This window comes from Staurois parvus, unplaced genomic scaffold (assembly GCF_062004578.1).
Source record: "Staurois parvus isolate SC_StPar_1 unplaced genomic scaffold, SC_StPar_1.0 ptg001171l, whole genome shotgun sequence".
Classification (NCBI taxonomy): Eukaryota; Metazoa; Chordata; class Amphibia; order Anura; family Ranidae; genus Staurois; species Staurois parvus.
In genome coordinates, this window is record NW_028318967.1 from 601,104 (window position 1) to 618,985 (window position 17,882).

Genomic DNA, 17,882 nt, shown 5'->3' on the forward strand with positions numbered 1-17,882 from the left:
AGTAACATAGTCACATGGTAAACAATGAAACTGAAAGTAAATATCAGTGGGAGAGCAGAGAAGCGATCCTGCAGTGTGTGAGTGTACAGTAGCCTGTCAGGCTGCTTGTACATTCACACACTACAGTGCAAGCCACCCCAGTGCCCCGATTTAGTGCCCCTGTGTCTTTGATCACTGCCCCACAATGACCATAGTAAATAATGCAGCCAGCCACTGTCACGTGTCCCAATGCACACAAAACAACCCCATACACCATGCCAATGTCCTGATCACTGCCATACCAGTGTCCTGATCACTGCCGTACCCCAAACCAACACCCTGACCACTGCCATATGCCATACCAGCACTCTGATCACCTCCATACACCATACCAGCACCCTGATCACTGCCATTCCCCATACCAGCATCCTGATCATCGCCATACCCTATACCAGCATCATGATCACCCCATATGCCATACCAGCGTCCTGATCACCGCCATAGCCTATACCAGTGTCATGATCACTGCCATACCAGCATCCTGATCACCACCATGCACCATACCAGCACCCAGATCACCCCCACACCCCATATCAGAGTTCTGATCACAGCCATACCCCACATCAGCATTTCAATCACCGCTATACCCTATACCAGCATCCTGATCACCGCCATACCCTATACCAGCATCCTGATCACCGCCATACCCAATACCAACATCCTGATCACCCCCCTACCCCATAAAAGTGTCCTGGCTATTGCCATACCAGCGTCCTGATCACCACCATACCTCATGCTAATGTCCTGATCATCACCATACCCCATACTAGCGTCCTGATCACTGCCATATGCCATACCAGTGTCCAGCATTTTAGGATCTCAACTGATCAATTTTCAAATATATATCCCATAGTTCGTTGACTCTATAGATTTCACACAGACTAAATAATATAAACTGTTTTGGGTTATTTTTACCCCAATATCATGAAACAAGCGTGAGAGCGCGTCTGGTTTACAGTTCTGTGACCCTGGACGATATGTTATATGAAACACAAAGTGGCAGAAGAGTGCCCACCTTGCCTGTGGAGGTCTCAGTTTTTTAGCAGTCCTTAAGTATTCTAGATTCTTGTGATCAGTGAAAATGAGAATAGGGTACAAAGCCCCTTACAACAGACAGTGCCATTCTTCAAGAGCTGACTTGATAGCCAATAGTTCATGATACCCCACATCATAGTTCCTTTCAGGGGGTCTCAATTTCCGAGAGAACAAAGCAACAGGATGGATCAAAGATCTGGGTCCCTGGCGTTGAGACCATATAGTACATAAGCCATAGTAGTGTCCTCTACGGGCCTTCATATCACCCCTCCACACAGTAGTGTCCTCTGCCCCCCCCCTTGTCCCCTATAGCAGTGACCTCTGGCCCCCTTCTCCCCCCCAGCAATGTCCTCTGCCCCCCTTTCCCCCATAGCAGTAACCTCTGGCCCCCTTATCCCCCCCAGCAATGTCCTCTGTCCCCCTTTCACCCATAGCAGTGACCTCTGGCCCCCTTCTCCCCCCCAGCAATGTCCTCTGCCCCCCTTTCCCCCATAGCAGTGACCTCTGGCCCCCTCCCCCCAGCAATGTCTTCTGCCCCCTTTCCCCCATAGCAGTGACATCTGGCCCCCTTACCCCCCCAGCAATGTCCTCTTCCCCCCTTTCCCCCATAGCAGTGACCTCTAGCCCCCCCTTCCCCCCACCAGCAGTGTCCTCTCCCCCCCTTCCCTTCCATGGACAGGTATTTTAAAAATCTGACCTCCTAGCAAGTGGCTGGGGTTTGTGATTTTTCTGCCCCCACCCTGGTGCCCTAAGGCAGCTGCATAAGCAGCCTTATGCGGGTGCTCAGCATACGGCTGCTTAGGGAGCCGCTTTAGGGCACCAGGGGGCAGAAAAATCCCAGACCCCAGCTACTTGCTGGGAGTTCAGATTTTTAAAATACCTGCCTTCTGTTGATCACCTTTATTGTCCTCCTGGAGCAGCTGAAATCTAGCATCTCCTCCTCGCCCTTGCACCAGCGTACAGCTGCTGCAGGAGGAAAATCCAGGGGATCGGTTCTAGTAAACGCCTCCTCTGTTGCCCCTCCTGTCCTTGTTCCTCTTTTTTTCTGCTGCCTGGCCCTTCCCCAAAGTGCTCCCCTTTCAACAGGGCTCCTAAAGAAATTGTGAAAAATATTAAAAATAAAAAATGTAAAAACAAAACTACTGACATCATCCACTGCCCTACTGACACTAACCTCTGCCCTACTTACACCATCCACTGCTCTACCGACTGACTCCAACCTCTGCCCTGACTGACACCATCCACTGCCTTACTGACTGACACTGACCATTTTTAAGGTGAGCTAAGTTTGTATTTTTACAGTGACATTTGTTTTATAGTTTTCTACATTTTCCTTGCTATTTAGTTAGGCCTTGCTAGTTAATTTTTTTTAAATGGCACTGAACCCTGGTGATCTCTTTCATGTTGTTCAGGTAGATCTCCACCTCACAAAGGTTGCCTACCCCTGATCTAGTTCAACCAATAACAAAAAAAAACCACACAAAAATAGAAAACCACAATATACACTATCCTATACCCACAGTTAATTCAGTGAAAGGCAAAAAAAACCCAATGATGCTTGATCCAATTCACTCTAGTGAGGGAGAAAAAATTACTTCTTGATCCCCCATGATACAATTGGATATTCCCTGAATCAGCTATTACCTCTAAATATTAGTATCCAGTTATATTTTGTGCATGTAGGAATGCATCCAGCTCTTTTTAAAACAATCTACAGAGCTGGTCAGAACCAGTTCTTGAGGGAGTCTATTCCATATTTTCACAGCTCTTAAAGGGGAACTTAACTCTCTCTATCAACATTGATTAGTTTTGATCCTTATGCTGCTAGCATTAGTAAATAAATAGGAAGGTTTATTATATTTACTTGTTTTACGCTTTTTTTTTACATTTTTTCAGGTTACTTCCTGCTTTCCATGCCTAGACAAATTATGTCATACATCCCAGGAGTCTTTGGGAGGGGAGGAGGGGGTTTTCTCAGCTAAGCACACCATCCTGCCTGCATGCCTGACAGATGGATTCCAAGAAGTAAATGCTACATGAATCATCTGCCCATATTCAAGATGGCCACAGCCATAAATGCTAGGGGGTGTTTTTCAAAGTGATTTTTCAATAAAATAAAGCATGGAGGCATGGATGGATGGGTGAGTTTGCTTTGATTATGAAAAATGAATAAATAGTGTTTCTAGTTTGTGGTTCTCAGATACAGTGTAGTTCTGCTTTAACTGTGAAAAAGCCTTTCCATATGTTAAGGTTAACCACTTGCCGCCCTGCCACTGTACATATACGGCGGCAGGGCGGCACGTTTTTAAAACGTGTGTTCTGTAAACAAATAGGGGGCGCGTGTGAGGCACGCCGCCGCCCTATCTGTCCCGCGGATCACCGCCGCAGATGTCAGTCGCCGGGTCACAGCCGCTCCTTAGCGGCTATGTCCCGGCGATCGGCGGCAAACAGTGACAGAGAGCACAGCTGCAGTAGCTGTGCTGTCTGTCACTTCTCTGTCAGCTCGAGGATGAGCTGATCGAGAAAGAACAGTTTCTCTTTCTCGATCAGCCTTGTCCCGCCCAGTATACACCCCCGCCCCTTAGTAAAACACTCCCCTCACTCCTATAACCCTTCCCTGCAAAATAAAGTTAACTCCTTCCTCCCCATTGCCATTAGTACAGTGTCAGTGTTTTTTTTTTTTGCACTGATCACTGTATTAGTGTTTTTGGGGATGTCAGTGACCCCAAGTCAGTACCCCCCAATGTCAGAATGTCCGCCGCAGTCCCGCAGTCCCGCCATAAGTCGCTGGTCGCTGCCATAAGTCCCTGATTGCCGCCATAATTCGCTGATCGCCGCCATTATTAGTATAAAAAAAACCCTAAAAATCCCAGTATCTTTCCCGCCATTTGTAAACGCTATAACTTTCACGTAAACCAATTAATTTACACGTATCGGGTTTTTTTTTTTTAGCAAAGACGTGTCACAGAATGCATTTTGGCAGAAATTTATGACTAAATTTGATTTTTGCATTTTTTTTACTGGACATGTTTTATAGCAAATGTCCAAAATATTATTTTTTTTCCTCAAAATTGTCAGCCTTTTTTTTTATAGCGCAAAAAAATAAAAACCGCACAGGTGATCAAATACCACCGAAAGAAGCTCAATTTGTGGGGAAAAAAAGGATGTAAATTTCATTTATGTACCATATTGCATGACCGCGCAATTGTCCGTTAAACTAGCGCAGTGCTGTATAGTAGAAAAATGGCGTAAATTGCAGTATTTATACCATAGTTTGTAGACGCTATAACTTTCACACAAAGCAATCAATATACACTTATTGGGATTTTTTTTACCAAAAACATGTAGCAGAATACATTTTGGCCTAAATTTATAACCAACTTTGAGTTTACTATATATTTTTTATAGCTGAAAATAAAAAATATTGTTTTTCTTCAAAATTTTTGCCCTTTTTTTGTTTATAGCGTGAAAAATAAAAAGCGCACAGGTGATCAAATTACACCGAAAGAAAGCTCTATTTGTGTGAAAAAAAGGACGTAAATTTCGTTTGGGTGCAGCATTGCATGACTGCGCAATTATCAGTTGAATTAGTGCAGCGCCGAGTAGCAAAAAGAGGCCTGGTCATTAAGGGGGGTAAATCCTCTGGAGCTCAAGTGGTTAAATCTCTTTTCCTCCAGACGTAAAGAGTGCCACCTTGTCCTCTGTAATGATCGGAAATTGAATAACTCTACACAAAATTCACTATATGGACCACAAATGTATTTATACATACTGATCATGTCACCCCTTAATCCCGTTTTCTCAAAAGAGAATAAATTCAGTTCAGCTAATCTTTCCTCATAGCTGAACTCTTCCATGCCTTTTATCAGTTTGGTTGCCCTTCTCTGCACTCTTTCCAGTTGCTCGATATCATTTTTGTGAACTGGTGCCAAAAACCGAACTGCATATTCCAGATGAGGTTTTACTAATGATTTGCAAAGGGGCAAAATTATGTCTCTCACTCTGGAGTCTATACTTCTTGTAATATACAAAAGTATTTTCGTAGCTTTAGAAACTGCAGCTAGGCACTGCATACTATTATTAGGTCTATGATCTACAAGAAAACCCAGATCTCTCCACCATTGATTCCCCAGCTGTTCTCCTCCTAGTGTGTATGAAGCATGCATGTTTTTAGCCCTCAAGTGCATAACTTTACATTTATCAACAATAAAGTGGCAGTAAACTCCGCTTTTTATCTTGTACCTACAGGTAGGCCTATAATAAGGCATGCACTGTTTAGGAGATGTGTAGCAGTCAGTGACATTACAGGCACATGCGCACTGTGCTCTCAATGGACAGCATGCCGTCCATTGATAGAACTGTGCTGTGGCTGTGATTCTCACATGCATGTGTGGGAGAGACCTCATCGTGGCTCGGCCACCTTTGAATCCGATTTGCAAATTAGCTGCCCAATTAAATAGTGCATTGAGCTCAGCTTGCAAGTTGGAAACATTCTGAAAGGACGAAATTCTGCTGCTTGGTTTCATCATCAAGGACTGAAATGGTGCTTTTAATCCCAAACTCTATATCATTTATAAATATATTAAAAAGTAAAGGTCCCAACATTGAATCTTGGGGTACACCACTAATAACCTTAGACCATTCAGAGTATGAACCATTAACCACTACTCTCTGAATATGGTCTTTTGGCCAGTTTTCTATCTGTTTATAAACTGAATTTTCTAAGCCTGTAGACTTTAATATACACATTAGCCGTTTGTGGGGAACTGTGTCAAGTATACTTTGTCCACAGCCACTCCTTTGTCTAAGTTTTTGTTTACTTCCTCATAAAAAGAAATGAAATGTGTTTGACAGCTTCAGTCTGTCATGAATCCATGCTAACTATTTCTTAAAGGAGAAGTATGGTCATAGCTTTTTCAGCTATACTTCCCCTGTGGGTCACAGAAGTGCACTTAATTGTGACCCAGATTCAGCTGACAGTGGGCTAAAGTTCGCTGTCAGCTGACATCACAGAGCCAGTCCAGGCTCTGCTGGGGTGCCTGACAATACTGTCTGGATCTGTCCAGATACCTAGCCGACAGCTGGCTTAGCCTCTCTGCGGCATACTGAAAGCCTGAACCAGCTGTTCTCACCCCCTCAACAGTCTGGCACTTCAGTGACCACTGGAGGGACAGAGCACAGAGTGGTGACTGACAGTCACTGCTCTGTGCTCCAAGTGAACCTGAGAACTGAGCGGACTTAAGAGTGATCAGCAGTCTTTGATAACTCAGTGTAGAGCTGACAGGGGACATCATAGGTGAGGATGTAGGTTTGTTTGTTTTTTTCCCATTGTTCTCTTTTAAAATATTATTTTGTAGCACAAACTCTTCTATATGATATTTTGTTAAACTCTCAGTTATCTTCCTGACTGTAAAAGTTACACTAACATATTAGGTTAATTTAATAAATACCTTCTTCAGCTCCTTGTTTGTAATGGAGAATGGGGAGGCTCACGCCCTTAATGGGGATAGTAGTGACATAGCCCCAAATGATCTGCTATGGCTTGAAATTGACATGGTCCAGAAACAGACAAAATAAAGATGAATAAAATAGTGGGATCAGATGGCTTACACCCAAAAGTCCTCAAAGAGCTGAGCTCTGTTATATCTAAGCCATTGTTTCGAATTTTTAAAGACTCTTTAATGGCTTGCATGGTGCCACTGGATTGGCGCAAAGCCAATCTGGTGCATATATTTAAAAAGGGATCAAAGTCTTTACCAAGTAACTACAGACCTGTTAGTTTAACTTCTATAGTCAGGAAAACACTTGGAAGTTTAATAAAAGACCATATAGAAAATTTTTTGTCAGAAAATAATATTTTAAGCAATCGTCAGCATGAATTAATGAAAAACAGAAGTTATTAAGCAAGTCCGATTTCTTTTTATGAGGAGGAAAGCAAAAACTTAGACAAAGGTGTGGCTGTGGGCGTAGATTTTTGACTGGCTAATCTGTAAATGAAAGTCTATAGGCTTAGAAAATTCAGTTAGAAAATTGATCCTCTAAAGGAAGCACTTGTGGATGCAATGCGTAAGAGGCGGAACTTCGCTGATGTTATCAGCCTACTCTCACCTTCTGGCTGATGATCTCTGAAAATACCGGAACTCTCCAATGGACAATCTTTGCAGATACTGGCACCTTCCTGGCTGGTGATCTCTGCTAATGGGGACAGTTGGCTCTATAACATTGAGTGGATGAGCATTTCATTTAAGCTGAATGGGTGGTTGCTTTTAACCTTGAAAAAGCTGTTTATGATTCATCCTAAAAAAGGAAGTCCCTTTTAATCCCTTATGATAGCGGTCCTTTATGTTGCCTACATATCGATATGGAGGATTTTCACTTCTGCTTCTCTTTTAGGAACTATGAGATCTCCTGTAATGTAAGAGGTCTTAATTGAAGGTGAACTTTTGGGCTGGAATGCGGTGGAGAAAGAAGCAATCAGTTCTTGGGCTTCACCGCACATTTATTGTTTGAAGAGTGTCACGTTATTTTATATTGACATGTTTGGACTGTGGAACTGCACTTTATGCTTTTTGCTTATTATTTATTTATTTTCACATGTTTTCTGCATGATAATTAATTTCAGTCTGTTTTAGGACTATATTTGAATTTAATAATTTGAATATTGAGGTTAAGAATATTTATGTTTGAACTTTCAGGTAATATTTGTTTTTTCCATGAACAGCATTTTCTGAGTAGCATAGTTGGGTTGGCACTACACTTTTTCAATTGTCAATTTGTTTCATAGGAGTGTGAATAATTATTTTAGTGTTGGCAAGTTATAGTTTTTTCTTTTCTGTTTATTTTCAGCACTGGTTGCACGGACAGTTTTTTGCACTTGAGTACATACAGTAGTTGTCCAATTAAATAGTGCACTGAGGTTGGCTTGTAAATTGGAGATATCCTGAAAGGATTTTATTCCACCACATAGCTTGGTGTTATCTGTAAACACTGATATGGTACTTTTAATCCAAATCTTAATATAATTTATAAGTATATTAAAAAGTAAGGGTCTGTTCTGTATCATTAATACTGAAAATTTTATAGATAGGCAACTCCTATCCTCATATTGATTAGTGGTTCCATATGAATAATAACTACTGCAGTAGGGAACAGAAACAAAAAGAGATCACTGTTCTCTTTATTCGGCATGTTTGAAGTTTATTATACACATGATTACGTAGGTAGCATATTAATATTACAATTGTACTTTTATGTTAACAAGGGCATTACATAGGCAGGCTATTTTCTAATCAAAAATTGAAGGAATGCAAACATAATAAAAACATTATTAGTGCTGTGTGCACAAGGAGTGTACAATACATAAGAAAAGCATATAAACTATATAGAACTAACAAATTTCCTTTACAGGGTCCCAACACTGAACCTTGAGGTACATCACTAATACCTTAGATCATTCAAAGAATGAATCATTAATCACTACTCTCTGAATAAAAAAGACTCTCAGTCATTTAACCAGTTTTCTAACAATTTACAAACTGATTTTTTTTAAGCCTGTAGACTTTAACTTAGACTATTTAGTCTGTGTGAAAGTTATAGTCTACAAAATTTGTATAAATACTGTATATATTTATGGACTGTGATGTTTTACTTGCTTATCACAGTTGTTGAAGCTCTAACATACCAGGACATTATAAACATCCCCAAAATGACCCCTTTTTGAAAATTAGATACCCCAAGTTATTTAGTAAGTGGCATGGCCATTATTTCAAAATTATAATTCTATTTTTTGCCACAATGTTTTTGAAAGTTAAGAATGTAAATTAAATTTCATTGTCGTTTTAACAAGATATTTTTCACACACAGCATGGCTTAGAATTACTTAGAATCACACCCCAAAACACATTATTCTACTCCTTCTTAGTATTAGGGTGCCCCATGTGTAAAACTTTTTTTGCAGCCTAGCCACATACAATCACTGGCCACTTTATTAGGTACACCTTGCTAGTTCCGGGCTGGACCCTTTTGCCCTCACAACTTCCTTAATTCTTCATGGTATAGATTCAACAAGGTTGATTCCAGGTTGAAACATTCCTCAGAGATTTTTGTCCATATTGACATGAGTTACTGTTGACTTTCTATCATCTCAACCAATTTGCCCATTTACCTCTGACATCAACAAGGAATTTTCGGCCACACAACTGCTGCTCACTGGATATTTTCTCTTTTTGGACCACTCTCTGTAAACCCTAAAGATGGTTGTGCATGAACATCCTAGTAGATCAGCACTTTTTTTAAATACTCAGACCAGCCTGTCTGGCACCAACAACCATGCCACATTCAAAGTCACTTAATTCCCCTTTCTTCCTCCTTCTGATGCTCGGTTTGAACTTCAGCAAGTCGTCTTCACCGCGTCTTCTTACCTAAATGCTTTGAGTTGCTGCCATGTGATTGGCTGATTAGCAATTTGTGTAACCAAGCAATTGAACAGGCATACCTAATAAAGTGGCTGGTGAGTGTATATGTTCTTAGTCTCAGGTGACAAGGTTAGAGCATATTCCTTGTCTGTGTAAATGTTATGCACACACATGGTCTAAGCAGTTTTTCCATCTAGTACAACTGCCTGTATAACCAATACCAGTGAAATCCATTACCAGTGCCTGTACATCCAATACTAGTGCCAGCACAGTCATCATCAATGTCAGCACAGCCAGTACCAGTGCCATCCAGTACCACTGTCAGCATAGTCAGTACCAGTGTCACCTGTTACCAGTACTTGTACAACCAGTACCAGTAACATCCAGTACCATTACCTGAACATCCAATACCAGTACCATCCAGTACCAGTGAAAGAAAAGCCAGTATCAGTACCATTCAGTATCAGCACTGCCAGTACCAGTACCATCCAGTACAAGTGCCAACACAGTCAGTATCAGTGCCATCCAGTGCCACTACAGCCAGCACTAGTGCCATCCAGTACTAGTGCCAGCCCAGCCAGTACTGTTGACTAAAATAAAAAAAATACTATGATGAGAAATTACATAAGTTACAATAGTGGCAACATCAATAAGTACATGAAATCAAAAGAGGTGTGGGTAGTCCCTTAATAAATAGTTCAATGCTACTACTACAACCTATGCATACACATGAAGAAAAACACACCATAGGAACAACTTATAGTATAGTATTAAAAACAAGAATAAAAATGTATTAAAAGTAAAAATGCACTCACAAGGAGGCTGGGAACATATTAGGTGGTGATGAAACATGTGCACAGTTGTTCCCTTGTCGAGGCAGATATTGCTGACAATCTCTTGATAGCTGTTCTCTCACCATGGCCAGGGGAACTAGATGTAAAAAGTCCAGTATTGCCACAGCCATGGTGGGAACCAAATGGGATAAACCACAAACCAGTCAATTTGCTACTCTGTCATCTAGAACTCCCTCCTCTCAATGTCACTCCTTGCACATGCGCAGGAATGCATTGTGAGGCGACGCTCCTAGTACTCTTGGTACTAGATAGCAATGGTACTGGCTCTACTGGCACTGGAACTGGCTGGAAGTAGTACTGGATGGCATTGATTCTGGCTGGGACTGGTACTGGATGGCACTGGTTCTGGCTGGCACTGGTACTTGTGCTGGCTGTGATCAGGAGTGAATCTCTTCATTTTTCTCTCTCAACCAATTTCTTTGTGAGAGAAAAGGAAGACACAGCTACTAATTGCAGCAATTGTTTACAATGGTCATTGAGATCACATCACTCTAATTGGCTGTCTACCTTTTTGTGATCTGCACTGTCCATTAGAAAGTGCAGTCACAGTAAGCTGCTCTACAGTGCCCTTTGTCCTCTTATATAGAGTGGGCAGATGGAGCGTGGTTAAAGTAAATGCCATACCTGTAGGCCAATTGCCCCCCATGAAGCCTGGCTGAAAAATATTTCCATGGTTAGCATGCTCCTGTCCCACCTTGTTTCTAGGATGTGCCAGCTATTGAGTGCTTGTCCCCAGAATCACAGGGCTGACTACTCTCCCTCTGGCATTCACAAGCTTTCACAGTGAAGGGCAACCAAGTGAATAGTTGGTAATAGCAAAAAAATCCATCTTCTAAATAAAGGTGAATTTGGATTGTGTACTATTGGCAACTACTCCAGTGCTTCACAACTACAACTAAAGCTTCTGAACCTTTGCCTGAATTTCTAATTGTATGAGTAAATAATAAGTCTGCCTAGTCAATCAGCTTTCATTTTTGGTAATGTAAGTATTACATCATCAAAGTCCTGATGATAATGTTATACAACAATAATATAGGAACAAAGAATAAAAGAACTGACTGTATTGTATGCGCCATAAGATACAGTTGTTCTTTGCCTGCATCCACATTGGTGCTGTTTAATTTTTCAACTGCTTGTAACTTGTGACAAGATTTTCCCTTCTTCAGCTGTTTGAACAACCTGCTCCTATTTGAGCTGAGAAAAAGGTTGATCTGCGGTCGGAAGTGTTGTTACTAATGTGTCTGAGGTCACTGGGTGGAAACTAGCTGTAACTGTATATGCTACCAGCTCTCTTATAAACCACTTCCTGTAAGATTTTTGAAGATTTATTTACATATTAACTTTGTATTAACTTTCTTATAGTCCTCATGCACACTGGACGTTGTTACAGCTGCTGTTTTTGGCTTGTGGCGTTTTTTTCAGCCAGTAAACTCCCCAGCATGTTATCCTATGTGTTCATGCACACATAGACTTTAATCAGCGTTTTTTGGCAGGAGCGTTTTATAGCTGTAAAAATGCTCTAACACTGATAAAAGCTGAAAAACACAAATAAAAGTTGAAAAACGCTGATAAAAGCTGAAAGGTGGCTAAAAAAATGCGGCTATCCAGCGTTTATGAGCACTTTTGAGCCTGAAGATTTTGTGGGAGTATAACTTTGCTAAAAAACGCAAAAGATGAAAAACACTAAGTCCTCGTGCACACTTGATGTTTTTACAGCTGCTGTTTTTGGCTTTTGACATTTTTTTCTACAGCCAGTAAACCCCCCCAGCATGTTATCCTATGTGTCCGTGCACATAGACTGTAATCAATGTTTTTTGGCTGGGACATTTTTTGGCTGGAAAAAAACCCTAGGACTAGTGGGTTTGTAGAGGATTTTCTTAGCTGTAAAAATGCTCTAACGCTGAAAAATGCATCAAAACGTGATAAAATGCTGGTGTTTTTGGTATTTTTTTTCTACTGAAAAAAACCTGCTAAAAATGCAAACGTGGAAAAATGCCACTAATCGCAGAAAAACACAGTTTTTTTAACATGACTCTACACAGCTAATGTTACAAGCGTTATAAAAATGTCCAGTGTGCATGAGGGCTAAAAAAACCCTGAAAAAAGCTAATGCAAAAATGCTAAAAAATGTGAAAAACTTATATTTTTATTGTAGCACGTCCAGTGTGCATGAATGCCTTTCAGATTTTTGTTGCAAGACTAGATTTCAATAAATTGCCATGTGCTAGTTAAAGTGATAATAAAACTCACACTGTTTAACCCCTTCACGCCGACGTAACGCAAATATTTGGCCTCACAGAACTGTGCTTTTTTTCTGTGGGGGCCGCATATTTGCGTTCCTGTCTTTGTACTGGGAGCGTCCCAGCACAAAGACCGGGGTGTCACTGAGAACCTCGGGTCCCATTCTAACAACCGGGACCCAGGACTACCGATTCCGGGTCATATGATCGCGGTGATAGCCTCTGATTGGCTATCACAGTGATCAGTCACTGTACAGCCCGCCCCCTTGTTTTTTCTTCTCTATGAATGGAGGAGAGAGATATATTGTAAATAAAAAAATATTACAAAATAAAAGAAAAAATAAAGAAAATATACCTAGATCAAGGTTTGATCTAGTTCAGTGCCAGGGTTAGTGTTTGGGTCAAGGTCAGGGTCAAACGTCAGGGTCAAAGGTCAGGATTTTTGTTTTAAATTGGTATCAGTGTCAGTTTCTATCAGTGTCAGTGTGTTTTAGGTAAACAACAAAAAAAACAAAATGCGCGCTATTGTTTCTGGGCTGTAGAAACGACAAATAACATTCACATATATGGTATCACTGGGTTCGTCAACAGCTGGAAAAATGATTTTGGGTTGTAGGTTATGGTAGTAACAAGAAACACACAGCTAAATTTAAAAAAATTATTCACTATTTTGGGCCAATTTTCCTTTGATAATAAAAAAAAAATCAAGAGATATCAATGACCATTTACCACTAAATGAAAGCCCGATTTGTCCTGAGAAAAACAAGGTATAATCCATTTGGATGTACAAAGTAGTTTTGATGATATGTACGGTTTTACTAACACACGTCAAAGTTGCAAGATTGTGCTTAGGCATTAAGATTTGTTTTACCCTTAGACGTGAAGGGGTTAATGTACATTATCCCTTCTATATCTGTATGTGAAAGTGGATGATGACACAGTAATTATTTTAATAAATGAAAACCCATCTAAGTCCCTTTTTCCTAATCGATATACAGCTGTCACATGACCCAGCTCTTTCTCAGCTTGTCTGCAGGACAACATAAGCAGGAGGAGCCTCTAGTCCTCTGCTGCTGGTCACATGATCAAAATAAAAAAAACAGCCTTTGAAATACAGAATAAAAGTAAATAATTAATAGCAAGAAACTGTTTTCAATTGTCATACAAATATCTTAGATTGTAAGCTCGAAGGATTTTGGCCCTCCTAACCCTCTTGTATTGAACTGTATTGTTGCTGTATAGTCTCCCGTTATATTGTAAAGCGCTGAGCAAACTGTTGGCGCTATATAAATCCTGTATAATAGTAATATAATAATAATATATATTTGAAATCATATCGTTATTATTTTTTGGCAATAACATGGTGTAGGTGGATTTCTGCCAGTCACAGGCTATGTTACACCTCTGCAGCCTGAGTCTAGAATAACAGGGAGGTGAAGCCCTGTTAATTGTAGCACTTTAGGCAGGCCATTTAATTCATTGGCACACTGAAATGCTGTACTTTAAAGTTTTAACTTAATGGCTTTTTTTCTCCTTTTAAAATGTTTGCTTTTAATTTTACCCTCAGCTATATGTAATTTTACAAGCCATGGATCGCCACAGCTTTCCCTTCAAATTGGAGATGTGGTTCACATTCTGGAGTCTTGCGAAGGTAAGGGTCACATATGACTACCACAATACAATGCCATGTCTGGTGATGAAGCAGGGGAAGGGGGTTAGCTATGCAGTATATACTGCATAAAAAGATTGGAGTAATCACTGGAGCATTGTCAAACTATGTCGTATGATGCACAGCACAGTGTAGAGTAGAGATATGTGTGTGGTAACTAGTGAATTTACAGCACAACGTGCAGAGAAGATAAGTGCATATTGCATACACTTCAGAGTTACGTGGTGTGTACTAATCAATGTACAGCACAGTGTGCAGAGATGGGAAGGCTGCAGGATAAAATACATAGTGTACAGAGCAGAATAATGAATACAGGACACACAGCACAGTGTTCAGACGTGTTTGTAAGAGGAAGTGAAAGAGAATTACCAGATCAGAACTGCCCTGCAATCAGAGTCTCTGAAAGATGCTGCAGGCTTCTGTATGTCCATCTAGGATACTCTGCATCTTATTTATTATTGGACTTTAAATGAAATAAAATCGTGTTATGGTCTTTGCTGTCCAGATTTTCCTTGTACCTGTGTCATACATGAAGCAACCCTGCCCTGTGCAATTGTTTCTCAATCCAAATTAAGTGTGTGCTGTGCTTAGGCTGTAACCAACCTGAGCAGGTATTTACCTCTGCATTCTGTAGGTTTTAACTAAGCCTGGTGGGTTAATTGCTTCAGCCTGTAGCTGAAAAGAGTTTCCAATAATCAGTGTGGGAACGATTAACCACTAGATTATGAGTAATTATCTGACTCAGCCAACCCCTGATGGTGTTGTTAAAGCGGAGTTCTGCACCCCCCCAAAAAAAAAAAAAAAATTTAAGTCAGCAGCTGCTGACTTTAAATATTAGGTCACTTACCTGTCCAGGGATCCAGAGGTGTCCTCATCCCAAGCCAATTCTTCAGTCGAATGATGGGTGCTGGCACTGCCATCTTGACTAAGGGAAACCAGCAGTTTCCTACTGTGCATGAGTGAAGTGTGCTGCACTTTGTGAATGAACCATAGTCCTCTGGGACCTGTGAGGTGTCCCAGAGGGCTGCGAGGGGCCAACGTTTGGCTTAGTTCACTGCGGTGAATTGAGCTGGAAATGGGAGTGGATACCTGTCAAAAACAGGTACCCGCTCCCCCCCCCCCAAAAAAAAGTGCCAAATGTGGCAGAGGAGGGTGGGAGGAGGCAGATAAGCAGAGCTTCCACTTTTGGGTGGACCTCCGCTTTAAGTGGTATGATCTGAGGAGATGAAAAATGTTTAGGAGCACTTTTCCAGAACTCTTTCTCCCCTGGCACTTTTCCCTAGGAAGAGACTTGTGTAAAGAATTTTTGTCAGGGCCATGAGCTATGTGGTGAGGGCTCTGGATACCAAGCATGATTGAAAGAAGCTGGGCTGAATAAAAATACTGTTGCCTGAAGGGGGTCACAGAGGAGCTGGGTAGATGCTTCTGTCTGCACCTTGGAAGAGGGATCTTTTCCAGGGGGCTCAGATATTTTTGTCTGCTTACTGAAGTCAGATTCAGGAGCAAAGAAACACTGTGACTATTCTCAAAGGGACACAGATTTATTTGGCTATGGTCCCTCTCAGAAGACTGCTGATTCAGGGATTGGAGTCTGATTATTGTCAGATGTTTGTTGGGGAGCAATCGAGATACAGGGCAGGTAACCATGAAAAGATGGGAGAACCTAATTATTTCCAATGGCTCTAAGGGGAGCCATCTCTATATACATATTAGTAGCTATTAGCTAAAGTATTGAACACTGTATTAATTAATGTCCTGAGTATATTCTATGTAGGCTGAAAGTATTACATTAGATATCTTGTTAGTTAGAAAGCTGGCAGACTTTGTGCATGTTTCTGTAAGCCCAGTGAGAGAAGACTTTATATTATTTTGCTGTTGAATAACATTGCTTCATGCACATTGGTGCATTTGCCCATTGTAGCATAAAGACACTGCATATTTGGTGCCTGGTGCCTGGGATGTCCTAGAGCTGCAAACAACCATCCATAGACATGAATGCATACAGATGTAATGCACCGAATGCAACTAATGTTTCTTCAGTGCATTACGTCTGTATGTTAGCGCTACTTTACGCAAATAGCAGCACATAGTTGCATACAGGTGTTTTCACCCATTCGTGTCTGTGGGCAGGTATACACAGCTCCAGCTCATTTCCAGTACCAGAAATTCACAGTATCATTATGCTGCATGAGAAAATGTGCCTGTAGCCTAAAAGTTGGAAAGAAAAGCCTTAAACTGATATTTCTGTGTGGAGTACCACCAATGTTCTGGTCAAGAGTCTGTTAAAATGTGTGTTTGGACATAATTAGAGATGAGCGAAGTATTAAAAAATTCGATTCGGCTGATTCGGCGAATTCGCGGAATAAATTCGATTCGAGTCGAATATATTCGCTGCGAATTTAACTTATAAAAAGGGTGTTTCTAGGCTTCAGAGAGCCTTTATATTAGTGCTGAACACTGTACCTTTAATTTAAATGCCCTTGGAGTCTGCAGGGGAAGAGAAATAATACTGTCAGTCAGTATGACATGCAGATGAGTGCCGTCGATCTTAGAATCACCGCACACTTCACTCATTTGGGCAGTCACGGGGCCAAAACCAGAGTGTGGAGCCACAGTGTGGCGGTGGAGGCAGCAGCAATGGGAGGCCATACAGCACCCTATGACAAAATGGAACCCACCAGCAGTGTGAGGAGACCTGAAAGTGGCACATGGCAGAGTGTGCCGATGGAGACAGCAGCAATGGGAGGCCGTACAGGGACCCATGAGACACTCTGGACCTGGCAGCAGCATGAGGAGGCGGTACGGGGGCCCATGGCAGATTACGGGCCTGGCAGCAGCAATGGGAGGCCCGTAATCTGCCAGCACCCTATGACAAAATGGAACCCACCAGCAGTGTGAGGAGACCTGAAAGTGGCACATGGCAGAGTGTGGCGATGGAGACAGCAGCAATGGGAGGCCGTACAGGGACCCATGAGACACTCTGGACCTGGCAGCAGCATGAGGAGGCGGTACGGGGGCCCATGGCAGATTACGGGCCTGGCAGCAGCATGAGGAGTCGGTACGGGGGCCCATGGCAGATTACGGGCCTGGCAGCAGCAATGGGAGGCCCGTAATCTGCCAGCACCCTATGACAAAATGGAACCCACCAGCAGTGTGAGGAGACCTGAAAGTGGCACATGGCACAGTGTGGCGATGGAGACAGCAGCAATGGGAGGCCGTACAGGGACCCATGAAAGATTACGGGCCTGGCAGCAGCATGAGGAGGTGGTACAGGGGCCCATGGCAGATTACAGGCCTGGCAGCAGCAATGGGAGGCCCGTAATCTGCCAGCACCCTATGACAAAATGGAACCCACCAGCAGTGTGAGGAGACCTGAAAGTGGCACATGGCACAGTGTTGCGATGGAGACAGCAGCAATGGGAGGCCGTACAGGGACCCATGAGACACTCTGGACCTGGCAGCAGCATGAGGAGTCGGTACGGGGGCCCATGGCAGATTACGGGCCTGGCAGCAGCAATGGGAGGCCCGTAATCTGCCAGCACCCTATGACAAAATGGAACCCACCAGCAGTGTGAGGAGACCTGAAAGTGGCACATGGCACAGTGTGACGATGGAGACAGCAGCAATGGGA

The 17,882-nt window shown here is 42.1% G+C and overlaps 1 protein-coding gene across 1 annotated transcript in view; it reads left to right on the top strand.

The window, feature by feature from the left end:
• DOCK2 (dedicator of cytokinesis 2) overlaps positions 1-17,882 on the top strand; it is a gene marked incomplete at its 3' end in the record, with an annotated part of 155,240 nt that overhangs the window by 20,016 nt on the left and 117,342 nt on the right. Inside the window, exon 2 of the mRNA XM_089659610.1 lies at positions 14,150-14,233. Within this exon, the coding sequence (XP_089515736.1) occupies positions 14,150-14,233 (84 nt within the window). The remainder of the gene's footprint in view (positions 1-14,149; positions 14,234-17,882) is intronic.